Raw genomic sequence first — 25008 nt, forward strand, 5'->3', positions numbered from 1 at the left:
GAAGCAGATCTAACACTCTCGAATGGACCACACCAAAGATGACTTTAGTATTTAATCCAATTTGTATTTAATGCTTTGTGTATTTAATACAATGCAAGATTATTATTTGGTGTGGTCCACTTAAGCACTGGATCTACTTCATTTTTGTGCACATGCATTAAAATGATTTGAGATAAGGGATGGGCACCATGGTGGGCCCACTCACAGAACTGCCTGTTCGTGGCTAGATTTGGGTGTAGGTTAGGACGCAATCCGTGTCTGATTCAATTGGACCACACAATAGGAAGTGGTGGTACTAATGATATCAACTTTTGAAACCTTCCTAGGCCTATGGTGATGTTTATTTGCCATCCGACCTCTTGGAAAGGTCAAATAGACATATATGAAAGGAAAAACACAAACATCACCTTCATCTAATACTTACGTGGCCCTTGGGAAGTTTTCAACAATGGATCTGCTTAAGTCTTTGTTTTACCTCATTTATGAGATCATAAACCTAAAATATTATGGCAAAATGGATGCACGATGTAGATAAAATTCATACATCGTGGTGACCCCTCAAAGCCCTCAGTCAGTCCTAAGTTTAGGACAGGCAGAGGTAGTACCCCAAACAAACGTGGATTGCCTGTTCACACCGAGGTGGCTATATATTATAACAGTGCCCTGTGAGCCCCACCATGATGTATGTGTCCTATCTACACCAACCATCTATTTTTTCAGACGATTTTATGGCATGGGCCCAAAAATAAGACAGATTCAAATCTCATATGGACCACACCACAAGAAAGAGTGGTGACTGAACACTCACCATTAAAAAACTTCATAGGGGGCCAAAAAAGTTTTGGAGTGAGCTGATATTTGTGTCCTCTCTTCATCCAGGTGTGCGTGACCTAATCAACTGGTTGGATGACAAATAAATATTATAGTGGGCCCTAGGAAGATTTTAATGGTGGGTATTCAATCACCACTGTTTTCTTGTGGTGTGGTGTATTCGAGATTTGGATCTCCCTCATTTTTGGGCTAATGCCCATCACACATTTGATGTTATGAAAATTGGTGTTGATTGGTCTACTCAACACGTGTATCACTCATTTGACGTTATGAAAGTCATATTTGTTCCACAAAAATATCTTTCAGGTAATTACTATAGTATTTATGTGAATTGGAATCACTAGTTGTATATGGCAATCTGTATTCATAATTTATGTGGATCTATTTAGCAGCCTATATTTAAAACGTATTGGTGAAGAGAGAGAAAAAGATAAATGTGACTTGTGAATGGGTGGTAATCAAAATTCATACGAAATGAAATGATTTTGTTGTCTTTTTAAAAATAAGCTTTTAATATATTTGATATGAATTACATTCCAATTCTCGACAAATGCACTTAGTACCACCGATTACACATTTCCAAACAACCCCTTCAAATTATGGAAGTCACGTTACACATTGCTAACCAAGAAGTTTTTCAATATGACCATTTTCAATCCCTTGGCTGAGAGTGGAGAGATTCAGAAGGATATTGACCATAGAATTCAAGCACAGTTGAAGAAATGAAAATGTTCCTTTGAAGTATCATGTCATCATCATGTATTACTCAAACTAAAATGAAAAGTTTATAGGATTGATATAAGAGAAGCCTTGTTACGGAAGATAGAATGTTGGGCAGTTCATAAACGACATGTTTATAAGATGAATGTAGTTGAAATGAGGATATGTTGAGATGGATGAGCTGTAAAACAAAGAAATATAGAACTTGAAAGAAATAAAATTGACGGAATGAAAAGGCAACACCTATAGATAATAAAATAAATAAATGTGGTTAGATGGTTTGATCATATGCAACAAAGACTAAAAGTAATACAAGCTATAGTAAATGAAATGGTACTAGTTGAAAGCTCTAAAAACAATATAACGAAAAAGCTAAAAACTGTAGTAGTAAGAATATATATATATATATATATATATATATATAGAGAGAGAGAGAGAGAGAGAGAGAGAGTCATGCTCCCCTGTGCACCTACGCACGTGCGCACCTTTGCACACGTGTCATGAGTGTCTAATCTGAACGGTTCATGTGATGCGGAATCTCATGAAACCCCCTGTGACAAATTTTCACCCTGATGTAAAATTCTGGTGGGCCATAGAAAAGAGAAATGCAAATCAAGGGAGGAAACTGTTTTCATTTTTCATGGCCCATCAAAGTTTTGGATCAAAGTAAAACTTGGTCCCGGGGGGTTTCACGAGGTGTTGCTTCACATGAACGGTTTAGATTTTGGATCCACATCACGTATGATGGGTTCTCAAAAAAGTTCGTATGTAGTACGTACGAACTGGTTCGCAGGTGAGCGTTTCCGTGTGTGTGTGTGTGTGTGTGTGTAAACCTATAATCAACTCAAATTACAGCCCCCAATAGAGGGGTAAAAGGGCAGAAAAAAATTTATATGGCTAACCCCATTTAGTTAGGATGGGGCTTAAATGATGATAATAATATTTTCGTTCTAAGTTATCCAAAGGGGTATTTGAAGATGACTGGAAGTAAGATAGTCCTATAGTGTGTGGTGAGGATTGTTAATGCAAAATTTTGATCCACCCTCACCGAGCTGCTGACCTTCCGAGCACGTGCACAATGAGAAGAAGGCAATGGAGACCCTAGCTAGAGCAGGGGACCCTCCAATGCCAAAGTCAAGCTAGGAATCTGTGTCTGATAATGTAAAGGGGTTTTGGGTGAGAGATTTTGCATACCTGTTCATGTAAGTGGGTCCTTTATTTATAGTGTTCAAAGGGTAAGGTAGCCCGTAATCTTAGGCACGATCTTAGCAATTAAGCGAGATGTGCATGAACGGTGAATGTTGTCGGTTACCCTATAATCGTGCGCCGGGTGGTTACTTTCGTTGTGCGTTACTGGGAGGGGGTCTTACGCTAAGCTAATCTGGTCGAGCTCCCTTGGTTGACTGAAGACGATCTAAGCCGAGCTCATTTGAGTCGAGCTCTGTCGACTTTTCAACGACAACTCGAACCAAGCTTATTATAGCCGAGCTCTATTGTTCAGTTGAAGATGACCCGAGATGATCTAATCACTACTAAATCAGTCCAAACTATGGCTTGGACCTAATCTCTTGTCGGATCTAACTGTTCTCGATAGCCCCTTAGCCTTATCAGGTCATCCGATTTCTGATGAGTGTGAGCGAACAGGAACTTGGGACCACATCCTGCTGAGGGCTATGTTTGTCACGCATCGAAATTCGAGTATAGAGTGTGCACCCTCAGACCCAAGTTTCGAGTCGTAACTCGTACACAGAGTGTACTAACTTCATTCCATTATACAATTAATCAGAGGCGAAATTAATATTCATTTCTAGATTTCAACTAGGTCCATTCACGATAATTTAACCATCAACATTTGTCCATTCTCAACATCCATAAACATTCAATCAACAAAAATTTACCCATCAGTCAATACAGCTTACCAATAAATACTTGCTACAGACCTAAAACAATTCAATTAAATAAAATCAATCAAATACTTAAAATCTTACAACTAATCAAATTATCCTAACATATAAAATTCTAATAAAATAATTAGGAATGGTCCAAATGCGGCCAGTTCCTCTTCTGATAGGTACGGTTACGTTTCACGTGTATCATACACTAGTTTAACCACAATTTCTTGTTCCTGCGCCAAATCATCAGCTAATTGCTCATCTGTACGGTTTTACATTAATAAAGGGTAAGCTAGGCAGGCCTAGTGAGAATTCCCGACATGGTTTTTTACATCAAATTATAATAAAATGTCAATAATCATACACAATATAATTTTTTAAAAAGATGTGAATGCAATGCATCAATGCATTAAGTGAGAATCCGTCCACTTGCTTGAGTTGAAAATCCGTCAGCACGCATCTACCCCTTGGCAGGCTTCTACCATTTGGTTGGCATAGCTAAGGCCTGCATCTACTCCTTGAGTAGGCTTCCACTAATATAGTGTGCTTCTAGTAACGATTCTACCAGGATACCATCCAGGGAGATCCCCTAAGAATTCAGCACGTGTTATGTAGGAATTGATAGATGCACCAAGTAATTACAAATCATGTATTGCATATATTATTTTGATTATCACATTTGAATCAACATAATCTAACACATTAATCAAATCATATCATTATAGAAATCACACATTCATCTAAATCAATTAAGAGTACATGACAATTATATCAGGTTGAGCATACAACATATCAAATAATCCGTCTATTTTTAACTGAATGGATGGGAAACACATCGAAATCACTCACCTTGATACGGTGGAGATGATTTCGTAAACCAATGGTTTGAATTAAATTAGGACTTCTTAAAATCACATAAATAAGATTTTTCTTTAATCTTACGATTACACATAATGAACAAAACGTATGATTCATTATCTATCATTTCTTCAGATCGATGTTGCTTATCCAATGGTCCAATCGGCCTAGAATTTAAGATTTTAATTTATTTTAATCTTAAGGAATAAATGAATGGTGATAATTTAATCACACATTTCAGATTATGTCATATAATTCTCTATGTAAAGTTGTATCTTGCGCAAAAAATTACTCTTCCTGTATTTATTCAATTTCGTTAGATTAATGAAAAAAATTGGTAGATCTATGATCAGTACCGTCCATTAAGGTGTCGAATTGGTCTGATTTTTAAAAATATTACATAATTAAGTTTTATAACACTCATGAATAGTACAGATCATACTAATCGATGTCTATCATGAAAAAATTCTCACATTCTACACATTAGCCTTAAAGTCATGTGCATACCTTTTTATATGAATGAATTAAACATAAACAATGGATGTTTGATTAATCCAATTCATCTAATGTATAGATCATGACAAATTAACTATTGCATAAATAAAATAAAGAAAAAAAATACTAACCTGAATAAGTGAATTCCAAAAATACTTCTTCCTACTTTCCTTTTCGTATTTTTTTTCTATGAGTTTTTCTTTAGTTCTTTTAGTTTTGATAGGATTCTCGCTCTTTTATGTTCCCTTTTTAAGAAAAAAGGATTCGTTGGGAGACTACGAGATATGAGGAAAGTTTTGAATAAAGAGAAATAAGAAGAAAGATGATGAGATCGATGGATCTCTTTCCCACTCAAAATTAAATTTTAAAATTTTAATAACAAAAATTGGGGGCGTTACATTCTACCCCCTTAAAATAAAATCTCGTCCTCGAGATTTGAAAACTAGCATATCAATTTTATTTTTTTATTTTTATTTTTTTAAATTATAATGGCACTGGTCACACTAATGTTATTGATAGTTATAGACACTGAATTGATCTCTTAGTTTGTTTTTTTTTTTTTAATAAATTTATATGTAAGTAAAAATTTTGTTAGAAACTGGTCTACAAAAGATTTGAAAATTCAGATAGTGAGGCTTGTCTAGAAGTAAACGATTAGTTAAAAAAACTAAATTCAGTATTGAACATTTATGATTTTTTTTTTAAACTTTTAAACTCGATTTATCAGTCTACGATATGACATTTGAATCACCTCAATTGGAACCATACTTAATTACTTATGAGTTTCCAAAATTAAGTGATTTCCATTATTTAGCAAAATATGAGGAGCAAAAATTCTGAAAAATATTATTAGGTCTAGGTTCACATTTTAAAATTTTATATACTCTAAGTTAAAACGATCAATCAAAAATCATAGGTTGGTTTTCTAAGTTTCACACGTTACAACGATTAAATATCAAAGTGTTACATCTCTCGACGTGACCAAATGAAATTTTCAAATTCGAACTTGATAGATACATCATCATTTACGGAATTTTAACTTCCAAACAAGAAATCAGAAGACTTAAAATTTGGAGTATAGGTCATTGACTATCTGATGGATTTTTATAATAAAAAAAATTCGAATCAAAATAATTATATTTAATTGGGTTTTCATCACTGCTAAGGAAGAAAATCATGCTGTCCAGCAGCCATTTCTATCAGCTACAGCCAACTATTTGAATTTTCATAATTTATTTACAATTTAGATCATTGTAAAATTTTATACAGTTATCCAGCAATGTATACGTGACTTTTTAAAAAAATAGAAATTTTTTAAATAACAATTTGATCAAGTTTGATTAGAGACCATAATTGGTCTAAATTTTCAATTAATAATGTAAACAAATTGTTAGAAATTAGAAATATCATCCCCTGACCTTAAAATTTGGGGAAGACGTTGTCCTAGACCTGAAAAAAAGTCCTAGTAAGTTTGATATTTAATTTTTCCTCTTTTTTTATATAAGTAAAGAAAAAATTACTAAGTATGAGCTTAGGATCTTATAAGAAAAAATTTAAAATTTAGTAGAGATTATAGTCTTTATTTTATTTTATACTATATATATATATATATATATATATATATATATATATATATATATATATATATATATATATATATATATATATATATCAATAAAGTACTTCAAATAAAAATATTAATTTAACCAAAGGTAATTATCAAAATGAAAAACTCTATTAGTTAAATCGATAGAAAACTAATACGGGCAGATTGATTTTTGGTTTGATGACTATTGTTTCTATCACATTTTCTTATACTTTGAAATTTCATATTAGATTATAAATTTTTCTGGAGATCTTATTATAACTTTAATATGTCTCTATAAAATCTTATCTAAAAATTCCAACCAGAAAAGTTTTTAAAATTCTTGCAGTCAGACTTGTCCAAATTTTGATGAATTCTAACCAGCCTATACACTAACTCACTGAATCAGTATAGTGACTCTGAGATTTGAAATTATTATTTTTATCTTAATTTAGACTTGTCTACTTTCGATCAGGCTTTTGAATCGCCTCGATCGGTGTAATACTTTTATAATTACGAATTTTACAAGTTGTGTCATTTCTGTTGCCTATTGCTGTCAAACATAATTTTGTCGATTAAATATCTTTAAAATTTATTTCGGTCCACACTAACCCATATTGATATAAATTATATTCAAATATGAGTGTAGGGAATCTAACCTTTTTATTTCTACATTTAACAAAAATCAATAGGAACTTAGTTTTGGATCTCTGTGTACCTCATTTCATACATTAATCAAGAGGAAAATCCTGATAAAATATTTCTAATTTCAAGGGTCTACTATTTAAAAAATTTAGCGGGGTATATAACCTACAGGTCACTCTAGGTTTTGGAAAAGCCTCGCTCTGATACTATTCTGTCACGCCCCGAAATTCGATTATAAAGTGTGCACCCTCAGACCCGAGTTTCGAGTCGTTACCCGTACACAAAGTGTACTAACTTTCATTCTATTGCACGATTATTCAGAGGAAAAATTAATATTCATTTCTAGATTTCAAGTAGGTTCATTCACAATCATTCACACAATGATTTAACCATCAACATTTGTCTATTCTCTACATCCATAAACATTCAATCAACATAAATTTGCCCATAATCAATACAACTTACCAATGAATACTTGCTACAGACCTAGAACAATTCAATTAAATAAAATCAATCAAATGCTTAAAAATCTTACAACTAATTAAATTATCCTAACATATAAAATTCTAATAAAATAAGTAGGAATGGTCAAAATGTGGCCAATTACTCTTTTGATAGGTACGGCTACGTCTCACGTGTATTGTGCACCAATTCAACCACAACTTCTTATTCATGTAGCAAACATCAGCTAATTACTCATCTGTATGGTTTTACACACTACAAGAAAAATAGCTTTTGCCAACGGCCAAAACCGCCCCTAAAAGTCCCAAAATCCGCCGATATAAGAATTACCGGCGTCGGCAGTCGCACCTTTTTACCAGCGTTTTTATGGCCACCGCTAAAAGACGTTTACCGGCGCTTGTAGTCCTTTACCGGCACTTCTTGTGACAGCCGGTAAAAACTGTAAAAGCGCCGGTAAAAACTGTACAAAAATGCCGCAAAAATGTACAAACGCCGGTACTATAAAACGCCGATAAAGTAATGAGGAACGCCACGAAAAAGTCATGTGAAACGCTGATAAGTTATAAAAGCCGGTAAAAGCGATGAGAAATGCAGGTAAATTTTATAACAAACGCCGGTAAAATCTGTAACAGTGTTGATAAGGGTTGAAAAACGCCACTAAAATCTGTAAGAAGCGCCTGTAAAAGTACCGATAATAGAAATTTCTGTCGATTCTTTAATAATCCTTTCACACAAATTCCTATTGATTTTGACTAATCCTTTCCGATAACCGCTATCCTACAATCAAATCTCCATCAGTCTAACTATCAAATCAATATCTGCATAACTATCAAAACCCTATGACTAAATGACAAGAATTTGGATTACCCAATAGCCCAACCCATGACCTAATTCTTGCTTTTAATCATCAGAAAATTCTCTCTAATTAATGAGGAACGATCACATACAAACATTGGATGCTCTGCTTACTATTCTAACCTGTTATTAGGACTGCTCATAGTAAGCTATGTGCCTGAGCTTTGCACGCGGTGGATCCTCTGTTCAGGAAACACATTGCCTAATTTTTAGTCCTGAATTGGAAAATATGTTTGCCATACTCCAGTTGAAGGTTTTGGATCTTCTAACATAGTGAACAACTGGTAGCATATGGGTGACACTCCCCTCCATGTAAACAGTCTAAAAACAAAATATGCATGGAATAAGAATTTCAGTGGAACTATTTACTACATTGTTCCCTGTGTGAATTGGTGTTTTGGGAACTCCAAACTCAACAAACAGATAATTAATCAGAGTAGGGATCAAGGATGACAGGCACCTTGAGTTCTGCACCAGATGCACCATTCATCTTCTCTGCGATCTTCTTCAGATCAATCCCACGCATCGAGTTCATCTTCCTCGAGTGTATTTTCAAGATATTGAAGTAGGACTGAGAAACAATCAAACAAATGAAATCAGGACGTCATATGTATTGAGCAGAATTCCACACGGTAGCTAGAGAAATTAAAGCTGGCATTGGTGGAATTATGGTACTTACAGGATAGTTGTCAATGTGCATTAAATACATGTAAACAAACAATTTTCACATGTGCAAAGGTAGGTCAACATGCGTCTATGTGTAGGTGTGTTTGTGCATATGCAAGGATTTGCCAACAGTGAATATGTACCAATATATGCACTAATTCCTGCAACATGTGCAGTTTGCTCACACCTATACATCATGCATTTGCATCCATGCGTACTTTCATGAATATTTAATGCAACATGCATACAAATAAGTATAGCGTGAAAGCAGTCATTTGAAAGAAGCATATAGAAATGCAAGTAAATTGAGGATCTACATGAGGATTAGAACCTTATTATTTGTACCAATTGATCTGAACCAATTTATGCATGCTGAAAAAAGATGCAGAAACACCACAGGACTATTTACAAATAATTGTTCAGCTGGTTTTCTAGCCAACGCCCTAAGAGATTGAAGATCAGAATCTCTAGATATTTAATTTAATCACAGAGTAAGCAGCAGAGTTCTCATTGCCTCTACATTTTTACATAGATTTCCTTGGAGCATGCAAAATAAAAGATAAAAAAAACATTAATTGGTTGCAAAAATGTCATGGTGGCTAAGCTGTATGAGGGAGTTGATGTAGGTTCACAAGCAACCACATTATGCTGTAACCAAAAAGAATGTTAAATGAAGTCAAGCAAGTACAGTTTTTCTGTAATACCTCTTACAAGTTGGAACTAGTTGATAGCCATGAGAGAGATTGAGAATAGGTTATGTTATTGAAGCAGGTCGACATTTTTTTATTCCCAGGCCCTGGAATAGTTGTGGCATAGTGTGATAAATAGGCGCACATTAACTACTCAATTAATGGATATGCAGCGTATTGAATTACTCAAGTTTGTCCTTGTAGAGAGAAGCAATTTCATCATTTTTTTTTAACAAAAAAAAAAGCCATTTCAACTAGCATTCATTACAGCAATCTAATGGAAGGTACCAGAATCTAAAATCCTAAAGAGGTATCTTGGTAGAGGTAATTAGATTAGGTACAGAATGAAAATTCCCGCCTAATGAGTTACTATCCACTACCTCACTGTTCCCATTAAACGCAGATAGCCTAATATGCATTGGTGCTTTCCAAATACTGTGGAGTGTAGAGGCCACCCTCCAAAGGTAGGAGAATGAAAGAAAAGATGGGGTCAAGAAAAACACCTCGAGAAAAGTTCTGCTCATATTTTTCAATCATGTGGCAGTCAATAAAGATGACTAGCTTAGGAATCTGAGAAATTTAATTTTTCCTGTAAAAGAATTATACTCGAGAAAACTTCCACTCAATTTATCAGTCATGTGGCAGCCTAAAAGATGATAAGGTTAGGAATCTGAGAAATTTAATTTTTGCTGTAAAAGAATTATACAATTTTGTCTCTAGGTCAATCTGAAGATATGGCACAAATTAATCAACATACAGAAAGTTTTCATCAGAATTCTGAAAAACTGAAACAGTTGTCTCATATTCTAATAATGAATTTATGACTCTAAACTTAAAAAGATGCTTTAAAAAAAAGTATAAAGGAACTCGCAGCCAAAAAGTAAGCTGAATAGTTCCTCAAGAAAATGTATTTCTGATTCAGATAAGCCTCTCCTGTAAAAGAAGAGGTTTAACAAATGAAACTAAGGAAATACTATCAAATACAAAGATGATGGGAATACAGCCAAACTGCATTGGATCTGCAAAACATTACCAAATGGCCATTTTCATTGTGTTAGAAACATCCACATTGGTTGTAAATATCAAAATTATGCTACTTGACAGAGAACATCCACAATCACACCTAAACAAACTCTTTTACAATCCAAACAGTGTAAATAAAAAACAGTAGTAGTTTTCTGCAAAAAGAATTCTTTTCCACAGATTCCTCGTATCCAAACAGGGCCTTCGATGGATAAATAACTCAGCATTTTTAATTCCTATTGAATTTAATATAAAAGATGAGATTAGTTTCTCTTCTTCAGTTAACTCAATCTTGCAACGTCTCCTTTTTCCATCTTGCAAGTTAGATCCATTTACAATCAGTAAGTTGTGGATCTCAACTAGCAGAATATCATGTAGCATAAGGAACAAATGTTAGAGTTGCATGCAAACTTTTACAAAATGTGCAGCCCATTGGCTCAAACCAAGAGCTGAGAAGAAAGGGAATGGTGGTCATCCTTGAAATTCAAGGCCATTGGTGTCTTATGGTACTCAAGAACATAGGCAAAATCACAGAACTAAGGATATAATAACAGTTGAGTATGTTAGACAGCTCATATACCTTGTATAACTAGTATACCTTGTATAGTTTATTTCCATAGGTAGAGAATTCTGAGTTTATTGTTTTCCTTGTATAGATGGTTGTAATCTCTATATATTCAACCTCATTGGTTGTCTCAAATACAGAAAACCTTTTGGCTTCACAGTTTACATGGTATCAGAGCCCTACTGATCCAAATCCGGCCACCCCATTGTCACCGGCACCACCACCTGTCAGATCCGACCACCCCTGCGTCCGGTCATCAACTTTGATGTGTCCGGCCTCATCCCTGCTGCGTCTGACCACCATCCCTGCTGCGTCCAACTATCCCCTACTCGATTCTGCATCTTCCGGCCACCCCCTACTCGATTTTCCAATATTCCAGATCCAGATCCAGCGCCCCTGCTCGATTTTCCTGCTCCAGATTCAGATCCAATGCCCCTGCTCGATTTTTCTGCTCCAGATCAAGATCCAGCGCCCCTACTCGATTTTCCAATTTTTCAGATCCACATCCGGCGCCCCTGCTCAAATTTCCAGATCCAGATCCAGATCGAGTGCCCCGGCTCGATTTTTTAGATCCAGATCAAGATCCAGTGCCCCTGTTGCCTCTGTTGCTGATTGCTTCCGATCTCTCTTTCCATATCCAGAGCTCATATTGCTATTACTATTCCGCCTTGGGTATCTCCTGTTGTACGGTACTTTTACGACCTTCTTCTGCTACAACTCCTTGCGTGCTTTATATTACTTCAAATCAATGGATAAGAACTCGTCACGTACAGAGGCCCCACGTTGTAGTTTTGATGGTACCAACTATTCTCTATGGGCCATCCATTTTCAGAACTTCCTCAAAGGTCGTGGTTTGCGGGGACTAATTGATGGATCTGTTACTATCCCCACTTCCACAGGTGCCGACAAATTAGTTGATTGGGAAATGAACAATGGACTGATTATTACCTAGATTCTCTATTTTGTCGATCGGTCCATTGTTGTTGACCTCACACCTCATCACACTGCTAAGGCAATGTGGAAGCATCTCCAAACAATTTATCAACAAGTAATGCGGTCAGGTTATACCGCTTGAAACAAGATTTCATTAACCTTACTCAGGGTGACGACAGTATTCAATCATTTTACTCCAAAATTGTCACAATTTGGACTGAGATGACTATGATGGATCCAACATTTCCTCATGACTTTAAGATATTCCAAACTATGCGCGAGAGTGCGCAAGTTTGATAGTTTCTTATGAAGCTGCGTCCGGAATTTGAGCATTATCAGGCTGCTCTCTTGAACCGTAACCCTACTCCTTCATTGAATTCGATTATTAATGATTTATTGGCTGAGGAACAACGACTGAAAGTTCTTTCTCTTCCTTCCTCAACTCCGGGATCATTTGATATGGTGCTTGCTGTGTCCACTACTACACCAACACGTGGTTCCACTCCTTTGACTTGTCGCGGCTGCAACAAGGTGGGTCATGTTGTCGCTCAATGTAAAGAATGGTTTGCTTATTGTCGACGGACTGGTCATGATATTCAGGATTGCCATACACGTGCCTATGCATCTTCTTTCGGCCATAGACGTGGTGGTCGTGGTCGTGGCCGTGGCCGTGGTCGTGCTCTTTCTGCTACTGTTGCCACTATTTCTTTCGAGCTATCTGTTATTGATTCTATATCTACTATTTCTGTTGAAGGTCTTTCATCTCTGTTGACTCCTGTGATGCTCCAGCAAATCGTTTAGGCCCTTTCTGCGGCCGGTATGTCAGGTATATCCCCATCTTATACATAGTTCTTCGATTTGGGTGCTTCCAATCATATGACCAGTGTTGTATCCTATCTTCGTGACATTCGTCCCTACATCGACAATCAGGCTATTTCTACTGCAGATAGCACTAGACTACTTATTCAGTCCATTGGATCATTGACTTTCTCTCCTTCTACTCATCGCCAGTGCACCCTTCATGATGTGTTTCATGTCCCTAACCTCTCCTCCAATTTAATTTCAACTGGTCAACTCATATCCAATAATTGTTTAGTCACTGTTGTTTTGTGCAGGATCTGGCAACGGAGAAGGTACTTTGGAGGGGTAGGCGACATGGTCGTCTGTACGTGCTGAATTTTGATTCATTTGTCACTCCGGCTCGTTGTTTCTTTTCTCCATCTCCATCAGATATTTGTTCGGCAAATAAATTGTGGAAACTGTGGCACTTTCGTCTAGGTCATCCACATTCCGATCGGTTACTTCAGTTAATTTCGTCTGGCATGTTAGGGAATATTTCTCTTAATAAAAATGATTTGGATTATTCTTGTTCTTCCTTTTGTCTTTCAAAAAGTAAGTGTATTCCTTTTTCTCTAAGTACTACAAAATCATCTTCTATGTTTGAACTTGTGCATACGGATGTCTGGGGTCCTTCACCAAGTATGTCTCTCTCTGGGTTACGATACTATGTTATATTCATTGATGATTTCATACGTTACACTTGGATTTACTTTCTGCAATCGAAGTCACAGGTTTTTGAAAAATTCAAGTTATTTCACTTTATGGTGGAGACTCAATTTCGGGTTCCAGTTCAAACTCTCCGCTCTGACTCAGGGGAGGAATATCTCTCAACCGATTTTCGTACATTTCTTTAAGGGCATGAGATTATTCATCAGACCACATGTTCTGATACTTCACAACAGAACGGAGTGGCTGAACAAAAAAATCGTCATATTGTTGAAACTGCCAACACCCTGATGACAACTATGAGTGTTCCTCGTTCTTTCTGAGCGGAAGCAATATTACATTCCGTCTACTTGATTAACCGGATGTCAACAAAAGTTCTGAACAGTAAATCTCCTTACTTTGTTCTCACCGGCTTACCTCCTGCATATTCCACATTTCGTGTTTTTGGTTGTATCTGTTATGTTCACCTGGCTCCACGTGAACGTAACAAACTATCTCCAAAATCGGTCAAATATATGTACTTGGGATTTAGGAAAACTCAGAAGGATTTTCGATGTTATGATCCGGTTTTACATCGTGTTTAGGTTTCACGACATGTTGTTTTTCTTGAACACATTGCCTTTCATTCATCTCTTCCTCCTCCGCACACTCCAAACTCTCCTGGTCTAACCGCCTTTCCAGAAATTCCGTTTGCCTCAAGTATTCTCCCTCGTCCAATGCAGGTTTACTCACGTCGACCACATACAAATCCACCACCTATTACTCAACCCGAACCTACTGTACCTGTTGCAGATCCCGAACCTACCTCGATACGTCGTTCCGCTCATGAACATCGAGCGCTTGATCGCTTAATATGCTCTATGTCTACCATGAATGCTACTCTGGATATTGTTTCTATTCCTACTTCATACTCTCAGGCAGCCACTCATGATTGTTGGAAGAATGCTATGGCAGAAGAACTTGCGGCATTGGATGATAATCATACATGGGACATTGTCACTCGACCTGCTAACCAACAGCTAATTGGTAGCAAATGGATTTATTCTGTCAAGCTCAAGTCTGATGGATCATTGGATCCATACAAGGCTCAACTTGTAGCATAGGGATACAAACAGGAATACGGATTTGATTATGATGCGACTTTCGCTCCCGTGGCCAAGATGAAAACTATTCATACTCTTCTAGCTATATCTTCTGTTCGCTCATGGTCACTACTCAGATGGATGTGAAAAATGTCTTTCTTCATGAAGACCTCCAAGAAACCGTATAATTGAAACCTCCTCCTGGCTCTTTAATCCCTGACAATAAGGTATGTCACCTAAAGAAAGTCCTGTACGGCCTCAAATAGGCACCTCGGGCATGGTTCCAACACTTTCACGATCTTTTTACAAGTGCTGGCTTTACTCAAAGTGGTCATGACTCATCCTTATTTTTGTACACCACTACTCACGGAATTGTCATTGTTCTGGTCTATGTTGACGACCTCCTCCTGACTGCTAGCGATGTTACTAGCATTTCAATTTTAAAGGAAGTTCTGGAATCATCCTTCAAGATGAAAGACCTCGGCCATAACATACTTTCTTGGACTTAAATTTTTACGTTCCAACCGTGGGATCCTGGTCAGCCAGCGTAAATATACCAAGGGTCTTCTCGCATTGGCATCATTGACGGATTAGAAGACAGTTCAGACTCCCTTAGAACTTAACGTTCACTATGGCCATGAGATGGTGATCTACTTGCACAGCCCGACTTATACCGCCGTTTGGTTGGGAGTCTGGTTTACTTAACTATGACACGCCCTGATATTGCCTACGCTATCTGAGTTGTCAGTCAGTTTATTTCTGCTCCTCGGACTCTTCATATGACTGCGGTATTGCGCATCCTTCGGTACCTTCGTAGAATTCTAGATCGATCCCTATTCTTCTCCTCCACGGCGACTTTGGACCTTCGTGCTTATTCGGATGCTGATTGGGCCAGTTGCGCTCTCACACGAAGATCTACCATTGGCTATTGTGTCTTTCTCGACACTTCTCTCATCTCTTGGAAGTGTAAGAAGTAGGCCACTGTTTCCAAATCGAGCACAGAAGCCGAGTATCGGGCAATGTCCGCTGCGTGTAGTGAGCTCGTCTGGTTACGTGGACTTCTTTTAGACTTGGACACTCCTCTACAGAATCCTACTCCACTCCATGTCGATAATCTCAGTGCCATTCAGATTGCCTCTAACCCAGTTTTTCATGAATGGACGAAGTATATTGAAGTTGACTATCACTTTATCCGCGAGAAATTTCAGTCTGGGCTCATTTCTCTTCCACATGTTGCATCCCATGATCAGATTGCCGACATTCTCACCAAGTCCATCACTTCTGCACGTCACTCTTTTCTAGTTGGCAAATTATTACTTGTCGATGACCAGCATTAGCTTGAGGGGGGATGTTAGACAGTTCTCATACCTTGTATAACTAGTATACCTTGTATAGTTTATTTCCATAGATAGAGGATTCTGAGTTTATTGTTTTCCTTGTATAGATGGTTGTAATCTTTATATATTCAACCTCATTGGGTTGTCTCAAATACAGAAAATATTTTGGCTTCACAGTTTACAGAGTATTGACCACCTACTAGACCAGAACAAATTTGTAGCAGTTTGTGCTCTATGAAATCAGCCTAATTTTTCACCTTGAAGTTTGGTTAGCTCCAAAATCAAGGGTAATTGGATTGTCTGTGAAACTCAGGAACAACATGTTTTGGACCTTTGGTACAACCCAAACCAGGCTTTTACAGGTAGAAATATTGCCAATGCAATGTATATCCAGATTGTTTGGATGAGAACAGGACCACAGTTTCACATGTAGAGAGAGGATTTATTCATTTCCACTTCATTTCCAAGAAGAAATGAGTCAAAAATGATTTTATTCATGACCATGATAACTTACATCCCTACATTTCATGCGCATGCATACATATATAATAGGTAAGCTGCACTCAAATCATAAACTCACTTAGTGGGCAGTCATTGCTTGGGAATTTGCAATTGGGACAGCAACCATCAAAGGCCATCCTACAAGCTTTGCTAAACCAAAGTCAGGTATCTTAGGTATATAAAATACAAAACTAATAAAATGCCAACAGCACAACTGATAATCATTACTTGACAACCTAAAGAATAGAAAGCATTCCTAGATAGGTCATCCCACAAATGCCTCTTTAACAGGAGGTAAGATGTACTCACGCAAGCATGCATGCACAAATCTTCATGGTTGGGCAACACTGTCAGTTGGATATCACATGCCACAGCAGGTCCCACATGCAACCAGTTGCACAAATTTCTCATCTATAGCTAATGGTGTCTCTTATTTTAATCTAAGTTAATAATCAAGCACTTGTATCTCTTTACATGTGGCAAACACTCGAGAAATCAAGACTGTTCATCTGATAGCCCCTAAAGACAATGGGCAATGTGTTACAAATTACACTGGTTGGATCCTAGGCACTGATTGGAAGGCTTTTGATGATTACAAATGGACGATTAGAAAAAAAAAAAAAAAAAAACAAAAAACTGAAAAATAGTCTTTAGTTTGATGAAAAAAGAAAACCCTAAAATTCGTGGCTAGGATTATCCAAACCATTACAAGTGTTGGAGAATGGCCCACCTGCACTAGGGATAGATGAATGCCTTGGCGTCCACGTATGCTGTGTATCAAGATAAGAGTACTTGACAACCAACTTTAATGTAAGCATTAAGCACTGGATACTTTCCCATATTATAATACAGGACTGAAAGGGCAAGAGGAAGAAGAAGAAAGGGTCATTCCATACAAGTGGTTGTAGATGATCAGTTTTTTATAGAATTATATATTAATGCAAAGAATACAACCAGCTTCATAAAAGCACATTGATAACATATAGAGAGAACCAGGTATAAAGAACAAGGAAAAGGTAGGTTATATTATTTTTTTCCTGACCTTCATGAAGAGTTCATAGACTGCCAGTCCAATACAAGTCCTTTGTGGCAAATTTTTGGGAGTTGAATTTTCCATACATTTCAACCAATTTAAATATGCATAAGAACCAAGTTTCTGGACATGGCAAAGTACATAATATCACTTCTTGGCAAATATATAAAAGCTGAATGTATTCATGATCTTGGAACATACATCTTTGGAAACCCATACACTAAACTACAGAAGGCTACAAAAAAAAAAAAAACAAATGGAGAAATGCTCGGGTGGGCTGTACGTATGGGAACGTCCTTGTAGATAGCTGCAGTCAGACATGAGGTATTGATAACATTAATCTGGACCTTCTGTTTTATCCAATGCTCCTTTCTTAGGCCCCTTTCAGAAAATCAAACAAACTGGATAACATCAACCCTATTAATATAAACGGCCACTTTCCAACCCATGGATGAGATGGTTACCATCACCTAACCAAAGCAATTGTTTCAAAACCACAAGCAAAACTCAAACAGAGGATGACACCACCAATTGATGATTGAAATTGATAATTTGACTTATTTTTTTTTATTATAAATGAACATGGCCATCCATTTTTCATGCTATGGATCGGATGGTAAGAACCATTAAGATGAATGGATTTTTCAAGATGGCCAATGAAGAGTAAGCTAGACCACATGGGCAGTTTAGATCAATGATATGAACTACTGATGTGTCCAAACAGCAATTATGTGTATAGGAAGGTTCCCATGTACATAGCCAATTGGAGCATTTCCAAAAAGAAAAATATTAATTATAATCAAATACAGATATTCAACAAACGGATCACTTACCTTTTATATTGATGCAGGACTAGACCAAGATAAGAAAAAAAACAAAGTTGCTAAGATTCATATCCTTTCTCACAATATAAACAACTAGATTCAATCCAACTAGCATGCACAAAATCACATTTTAGCTCTTCAACAGACTCTAAAAGGTATGATAGGAACTCTTACACTACAAATATGATGATCAAGTGACCACATGTAAAAAAGAAAAGAAACAGAAGAGATTAAATTAAAGACCGCCAAATGCAGAATTCAAATCACAAATCATAATCTTATAAAACTAAGATTAAATTAAAGATATTAGATGAGTTTAGATGTGCCCTCTATAATTAAACTAAGATAAAAATAAACTGTTTAGATGTGTCTAACTCAATCTAAAAGTCTGAAAAAACCTTAAAAGGCAATGTTTTGCCCGTCTGAGCTTCATGGGCAACATCTTCCTACAACATGAGATGGCTCAAATTATGAAAGGAGCAAGTATCAACAGGATTCTTGTCCTATTCTAGAATAGGATGGTGCAGTGATGAGAATGCAATCAGACCAATATTTGAATTACAATATAATATATATTATAATATAACTCATGTCATCTGAAGTCTGGCTCAGTTTCTAACTTCCATCTGCCTGGCTTCAATAAATGCCCAATGTGGTGAATGTTGCTCTGGTTGGTTTTTAAATTTCCCATGAATTCCTTTTGGTCATAAATCTTGCCCCAACTTCTAGGTGGGGAGTGGAAAACTTGGGGAATTAAAACAGGATTTTAGACTCTTTTAAGGTTTTCTCAAACTTTCATGAATAAAGTAGTGGGACAAGTGTATACATAGAGTCCAAATATTTATGTATGAATCTCTATAAATACAGCCTTACTGTTTGGGTGTAGAGGCCAAAATCATGCATATGAATGATACAAAAAGTCCTTTACAACTCTCAATAGGTTCTCTGGATCTCATAGATGAATTCGACCATACATACATGGGTTACTTGGGGGTCCTACAGTTTAAGATGAAGTGGGTTCCACAGGTGGACCTAGTTGGCCATGTTTGGATGTGCATGTGAGATGAATTGTGAACATTCCATTTAAACAGTCTAGTTTGTAAAAAGTTGGAAGTGGTGTTCCTCTGATTCCTTTGTATCATAAAAGAAATTAATTGCAATTCGATCATTCCATCTTTATTAGATTAGTATTCAATTCAATTGGATAGATCACCCAAATGTGTACACACCATAAAGATGCTGGAAATTAGCACCTTGTACAACATCAACAAACACAAAGCAATATGACAACATTCAACAATCGAATTTCAGTGGCTTAATAAACATTAAAAGACACAACAATCAGATATTCACTAGTTCAAAAAGAAACTATATTACACAGAGGATTTGTTTTTCTTTTTGCATAGCACATTAACAACTCATTATTTGCACACGCATGTAAGGTGTAGTTCATCTGAATTGATAATCAGGTGAGCCCTGATTGGACAATTCCAGCCCTTGGACTCGAGCACCTCCTTTAGGGGAAAAAAAAGATAGTGAGAGGAGCATAGGTTGATCTGTTGTAATTTTTCCTAAAAGTCCTCAAATTCAAAGGCTGAAAATCCTCAAAGGCCGGCGGTCCCATGATCAGAAAAATCTAAAAATGAAGTTTACCTCATGGTTGGAATGGTTGCCTTATTTTCTATGTCCTGCAAAACTGGTGAAGAGGTGGATGTAAGGCCTCTGTCGGTGCTTTGATTGACCCCATTATCCTTTCCAGTATTAGCATTCCTCCCACTACCAACATCTGATCATATGGAATTAAGTCAAGGACTTAAAACTTGGAAATATGACAATGGTAAAAATAATCAAAAAGAGATCATTCCAGTAGCTGATCAGCATGGTGCAAGTTCTGAATGAACAAACCTGATGGTGCAAATGCAATATGATGCAATCATCGATCACAAAAAGAGAGAGAGAGAGAGAGAGAGAGAGAGAGAGAGAGAGAGAGAGAGTAAGGTCTTCAGCTCTAACCAAGTAGCATGAATTTTACAGTAGTAAAAGAAGGTTTGTCGAGAAAAGGTTGGAAGCCCCACAAGTCTCCTTAGAGATCAAGGCTTGCTAGTCTCCAACAATCTCCACCATAAACATGGAAAATATACACTTATATACGTAAGAAAAGGATTCAAATGAACATATCCAATAAATGAGAACTGAGAAAATAAAAATCACCAAGAAAATAATTTTATTTTTTTTAAAAAAAAAAAAAAAGGAAAACTAAATTCATAAATTTTGGTGTAGTTCCCATAGAGACAACTCCTGTACGAACCTGGCCCCCATGGTCCCAACTTGATATAATTTTAGGCCTGCAAGTCAAACACAGGCCTATTTTTAAGTCCACCAAATGAACAGGACAAGCCCAGTCCAATTTTGACAGGCCCACCAATTATACATGTCTTAGTCCTCCCACCCAATGAATCACGCCACAAACGTGTGAGTTTGCACATAGGAAATGCCTTTTCAGCCTTGAATGTATCCAAAGCCGCATCTACTCCAGCAATCTCACCTTGCCAAATCACTTCCTGCATGTTCATAAAACAGTCAGTCAAAAATTATTGAGTAGGAGTATTTTTCACAACATGGGCATGGATTATGTGGATGTGACCATGCCAAAAGAAGAACAGAGTAAAGGGAACTGCAGAAATAATCAACCATGCTTTTGGAATGAGACGGACCTTGGATTCATCTTTCATGTCAAATTTAGACATCAAAATCCCTGCTCATGATGGAAAAATACATTATTATTATTATTCAATAAAGATCAACATAAATCCGGTACTACAGGCAGATTACGATACACATCAGATGACTCATTTCTTTTTGACAGTCCAACATTTTTTTTTCTTTTTAAAGTACACCAGGACAACAAACTCAACTGATTTTCTGCTCCCACTTAAAAGTTAGACAGTTCTTTAAAACTTGGAAAATCTGATAAGGATACAGAAAAACATATATGAAGTTATTAGTGCAAAAGTCTACCTAAAGAGAAAACCAATTCACTAAACGCAATAGCCAAGCTATTGCAGTTGCATTCACTGGTCTTGGGTTTGAGTCACTTGACCAGTACTAATGCCCATTTCAGAGTTATCTTAGTTTTCAATGTCTTTCTAAGAACTGAAATAGCACACTACAGAAAATGTGAATGTCACAATTTGGTGAATCCTAGAGGGAGAAACATCACAGTTGAATGCACTTACAGACTGGGTATTGATGATTTGAGTATTTTTGTGAGTTTGCCAGGATCTAAAGAACCAACCTGCAAAAAGATTATAAAGCTTTCGCAAATTTCGAAAATGCACGACTAATGTAAATGGTGATGCCAAAGTCGAAACAAGAATGGAACCTACAAGGGAGACATTATTAAGTGATTGCAACATGCTCATTTCTGTTTTGATAAATGAGCTCACTTGTCATTTGAAGCCAGTTTGATGGACTTTCTGCTTTCAACCTAATATAGAGTGGGGCTTCCACAGTTTCTGAATTGGGTGCATTTTTGCCATTGAAACAGGGCACAATTGCCTTTTGTGCCCTTCAGCAAAAGGCACTCAAATATCATTGAAAGAGAAACAATTAAATGCATACATTTGCATCTATCAAGCAAATATCTTACCAATGAAAGTACGCAGAACAACTCCCGAAAAATCCAAATGGTTGTACTGTGACAGGCAATGAATATTGTTAGCAAACGCCATTAGGTGAAATCTTGACTCTCTAGGAACCAAATATCTATTACAATGAGTTCATACAATGGACCAAAAGGTGAAGGGACTGAACTTGCCTTCTCTAGATGATGGCGAAGATAAATAACATCATGCATTGCCTTAATAGCAGCAACCCGAGATGATAACAGCATGAAATAAATGAGTTAGTCATGGGGCCGGATTTGAACAAACTCTACATGAGCTAGAAGTAAAATTGCATGGTGTTAACAACAAAAACAATAACAATGATGACATAATGAAATGGTTAAAAGCAAAATAATATTTTTTTTAGAGGAAAGATGTTAGCTGATTTCAGGAAATAACTGAGCCCATGGGTGCAGTATCAGTTGCAGGCTCGCTGTTTTGCAGGAGTCAGCAAAATCATTTATAAGGAGAAGAGATTAAATTATGATCAATTTACGGTCCACCTTCTTTTGGTCCAACCATGCCAGGAATGTATCTGTGCCATGTTCTGCATCAGTTTGCTAGTTTCTGTTATAGTAGTGTAAGCATGCAAAGTACAAACAAACAACTAACCAAAAAGTAAAAAGCTTATACTATGGAAAAGGTAAAAAGTTTATACTATGGCTGTCTTCTTACAAGGAAGATGGAGTATAAGAAAATTAGCATTTGCCTTTTAGGGCTTGTTTTACATATTTATGATAGAAAAGAAGAAGAGAGGGGGAAAAAAAATCTATACTTACTAATTCCTACAAAATCCCTAATCATAATGAAGCTTGATGATCCTATTCATCCATTCTACAGATCCATAATAGGCGTATAGAGATTATTGTATGTCAAATAATATCCAAAGTGTTGGTTTCGGAAGATGGAATGTCTAATGTTCCCCGGCCTTGCCAGTTCCTTCAATCATCCATCTTTTTTCTACATGAGACCCACTAGAGACCTCATCAACATGATTTTTGGCTGCATGGAGGGGTCCACTTGATGAATGCCCCAAACTCATACATGTTGCCACACTTGCATATATTGGGAGTAGGAACTAAATTCTGACAATGATTAACCCTGTCAGGGCTCTAAGATAATATACAGATAGATGACAAGCACATCATTATTTAGTTAAAGAAAGCATACATAGTTTTTCTATGAAATACCTGTGTATAATTATGTTAAGTGTGAATTTGTCTTTTTTTTTTTAACCTTTTAAAAAAAAAAAAAAAAACCAGCTGTATATTGATATGGACAAGTATACAATATGACGATTAGGGAGAGCCCAGCTAAACAGCAGGCCACTCCTATCATATGAAAAAAAAAAAAAAAAAACAGGGGAGCAGAAAATCAGAAGATAATGGCACTGCACCCAGCTGCTGGAGAAAGGCTGAAAGCAAAGCCACAATATGTTTGCACATGCCATCGATCACCCACAAGATGAGCGGCCAATGGACCTCTTTGAATATAAGACAATAAATCCACAGAGGGACAAACCGATGATTGAATCTGGGTGATTTGTAGACGTCCACGGACAAAGGCTTCTGCAAGAAAAGCTTTATATGATCTACATCCCTATTGCAAATCAATGTTACGAAACCTAAAGGGAAGGTGATACGATTGATTGACAGTACTAAATAGTTAATCGAAAGAGGGTGCCCCAGGTCTAACCAGCATATTTGCTTTGGGTGTGAGGGCCTATTTGTTTACCAATCGTGGTTGAAGCATTTCTTCAAACATATAGGGGGCCATGGACAGCGGCGGACATGGCTGCCGCTGCCATGGATGCTGCCCAATTTCTAGCCATCAAAAGAGGAAAATAGAGAGAAAGAGAGAGTACCTTCAAGTGCCTTCTCAGATTTCTTCTATTCTCTTCACCGTTGATGACCACGTCCGTAGGTTACTGGGCCTACACGATCTGTAGCTGTAGATCTAATCTAAGAACCCTGAGAATGAGAAGAAAGGAAGAGAATTAAGAGAGAATGAGATTTGGAGCTGGGAGATGGAAAGTTCCAAATCAAAGATGGGAGAAGCGTAGGAGACGAGAGGGAGAGATGAGAAAGGGAGTGCTACAAACGAGGAATAGAAAGAGGGGAGAAGGGTTTTGGAGAGAAGAGGCGCGCGGGCGAAGAAGCGCGATTTGGGGTAAAATAGATTTTAGGTTTTTTTTTTTATTTGGAAGGTGTGGCGGTGGATTCATCCTACACGGGCGGCCACATAAAAACGCCCCTGATATCCATCTACAGTGGCGTTTGTTGTGGCCGCCGGTGATAAAAACGCCCCTAATAGTAATATTTCTTGTAGTGACATCGATAAAGGGTAAGCTGGTTAGGCCTAGTGAAAATTTTTGACATGGTTCTTTAAATAAAATTATAATAGAATGCCGATAATCATATACAATATAATTTTTTTTAAAATACAAATGTAATGCATCAATGGATCAAGTGGGAATCTATCCACTTACTTGAGTTGGAAACCCGTCAACCCGCATCTGCCTCTTGGTAGGCTTCTACCATTTTATAGGCATAGGCAAAGCCCGCATCTACTCCTTGAGTAGGCTTCCACTAGTATAATGGGCTTCTGGTAACGATTCTACTAGGATACCATCTAAGGAGGTCCCCTAGGAATTCAGCATGTGTTGTGCATGCAATTGATAGATTCACCAAGTAATCACGAATCATGTATTGCATATATTATTTCGATTATCACATTTGAATCAACGTAGTCTAACACATTAATCAAATCATATCATTATAAAAATCATACATTCATCTAAATCAATTAAGATTACATAACAACTATATCAAGGTGAGCATA

General features: G+C 36.9%; 1 protein-coding gene across 1 annotated transcript; it reads right to left on the reverse strand.

Annotated features, from left to right (window-relative positions):
* Positions 1-8174: 8174 nt before the first annotated feature.
* On the reverse strand, positions 8175-24339 carry LOC131240822 (uncharacterized). The gene is made up of 5 exons (XM_058239308.1): positions 24269-24339; positions 22152-24137; positions 20156-20288; positions 18901-18948; positions 8175-8914 (listed from the first exon to the last, which is right to left on the reverse strand). Exons 2-5 carry the CDS (start codon positions 22231-22233, stop codon positions 8896-8898), a joined length of 282 nt encoding a protein of 93 aa, XP_058095291.1. The 5' UTR covers positions 22234-24137; positions 24269-24339; the 3' UTR covers positions 8175-8895.
* Positions 24340-25008: the final 669 nt, after the last annotated feature.

This window comes from Magnolia sinica, chromosome 3 (assembly GCF_029962835.1).
Source record: "Magnolia sinica isolate HGM2019 chromosome 3, MsV1, whole genome shotgun sequence".
Taxonomy (NCBI): domain Eukaryota; kingdom Viridiplantae; phylum Streptophyta; class Magnoliopsida; order Magnoliales; family Magnoliaceae; genus Magnolia; species Magnolia sinica.

Excerpts from the sequence above, each read along its gene's own strand:
- LOC131240822 (XM_058239308.1), bottom strand. The coding sequence starts at position 22,233 with ATGGCGTTTGCTAACAATATTCATTGCCTGTCACAGTACAACCATTTG. Across the intron at positions 20,289-22,151 it reads TGTTCTGCGTACTTTCATTG|ATGTTGGTAGTGGGAGGAAT; the intron begins GTAAGATATTTG and ends CCATATGATCAG. Across the intron at positions 18,949-20,155 it reads GCAACCATTCCAACCATGAG|GAAGATGTTGCCCATGAAGC; the intron begins GTAAACTTCATT and ends CTCATGTTGTAG.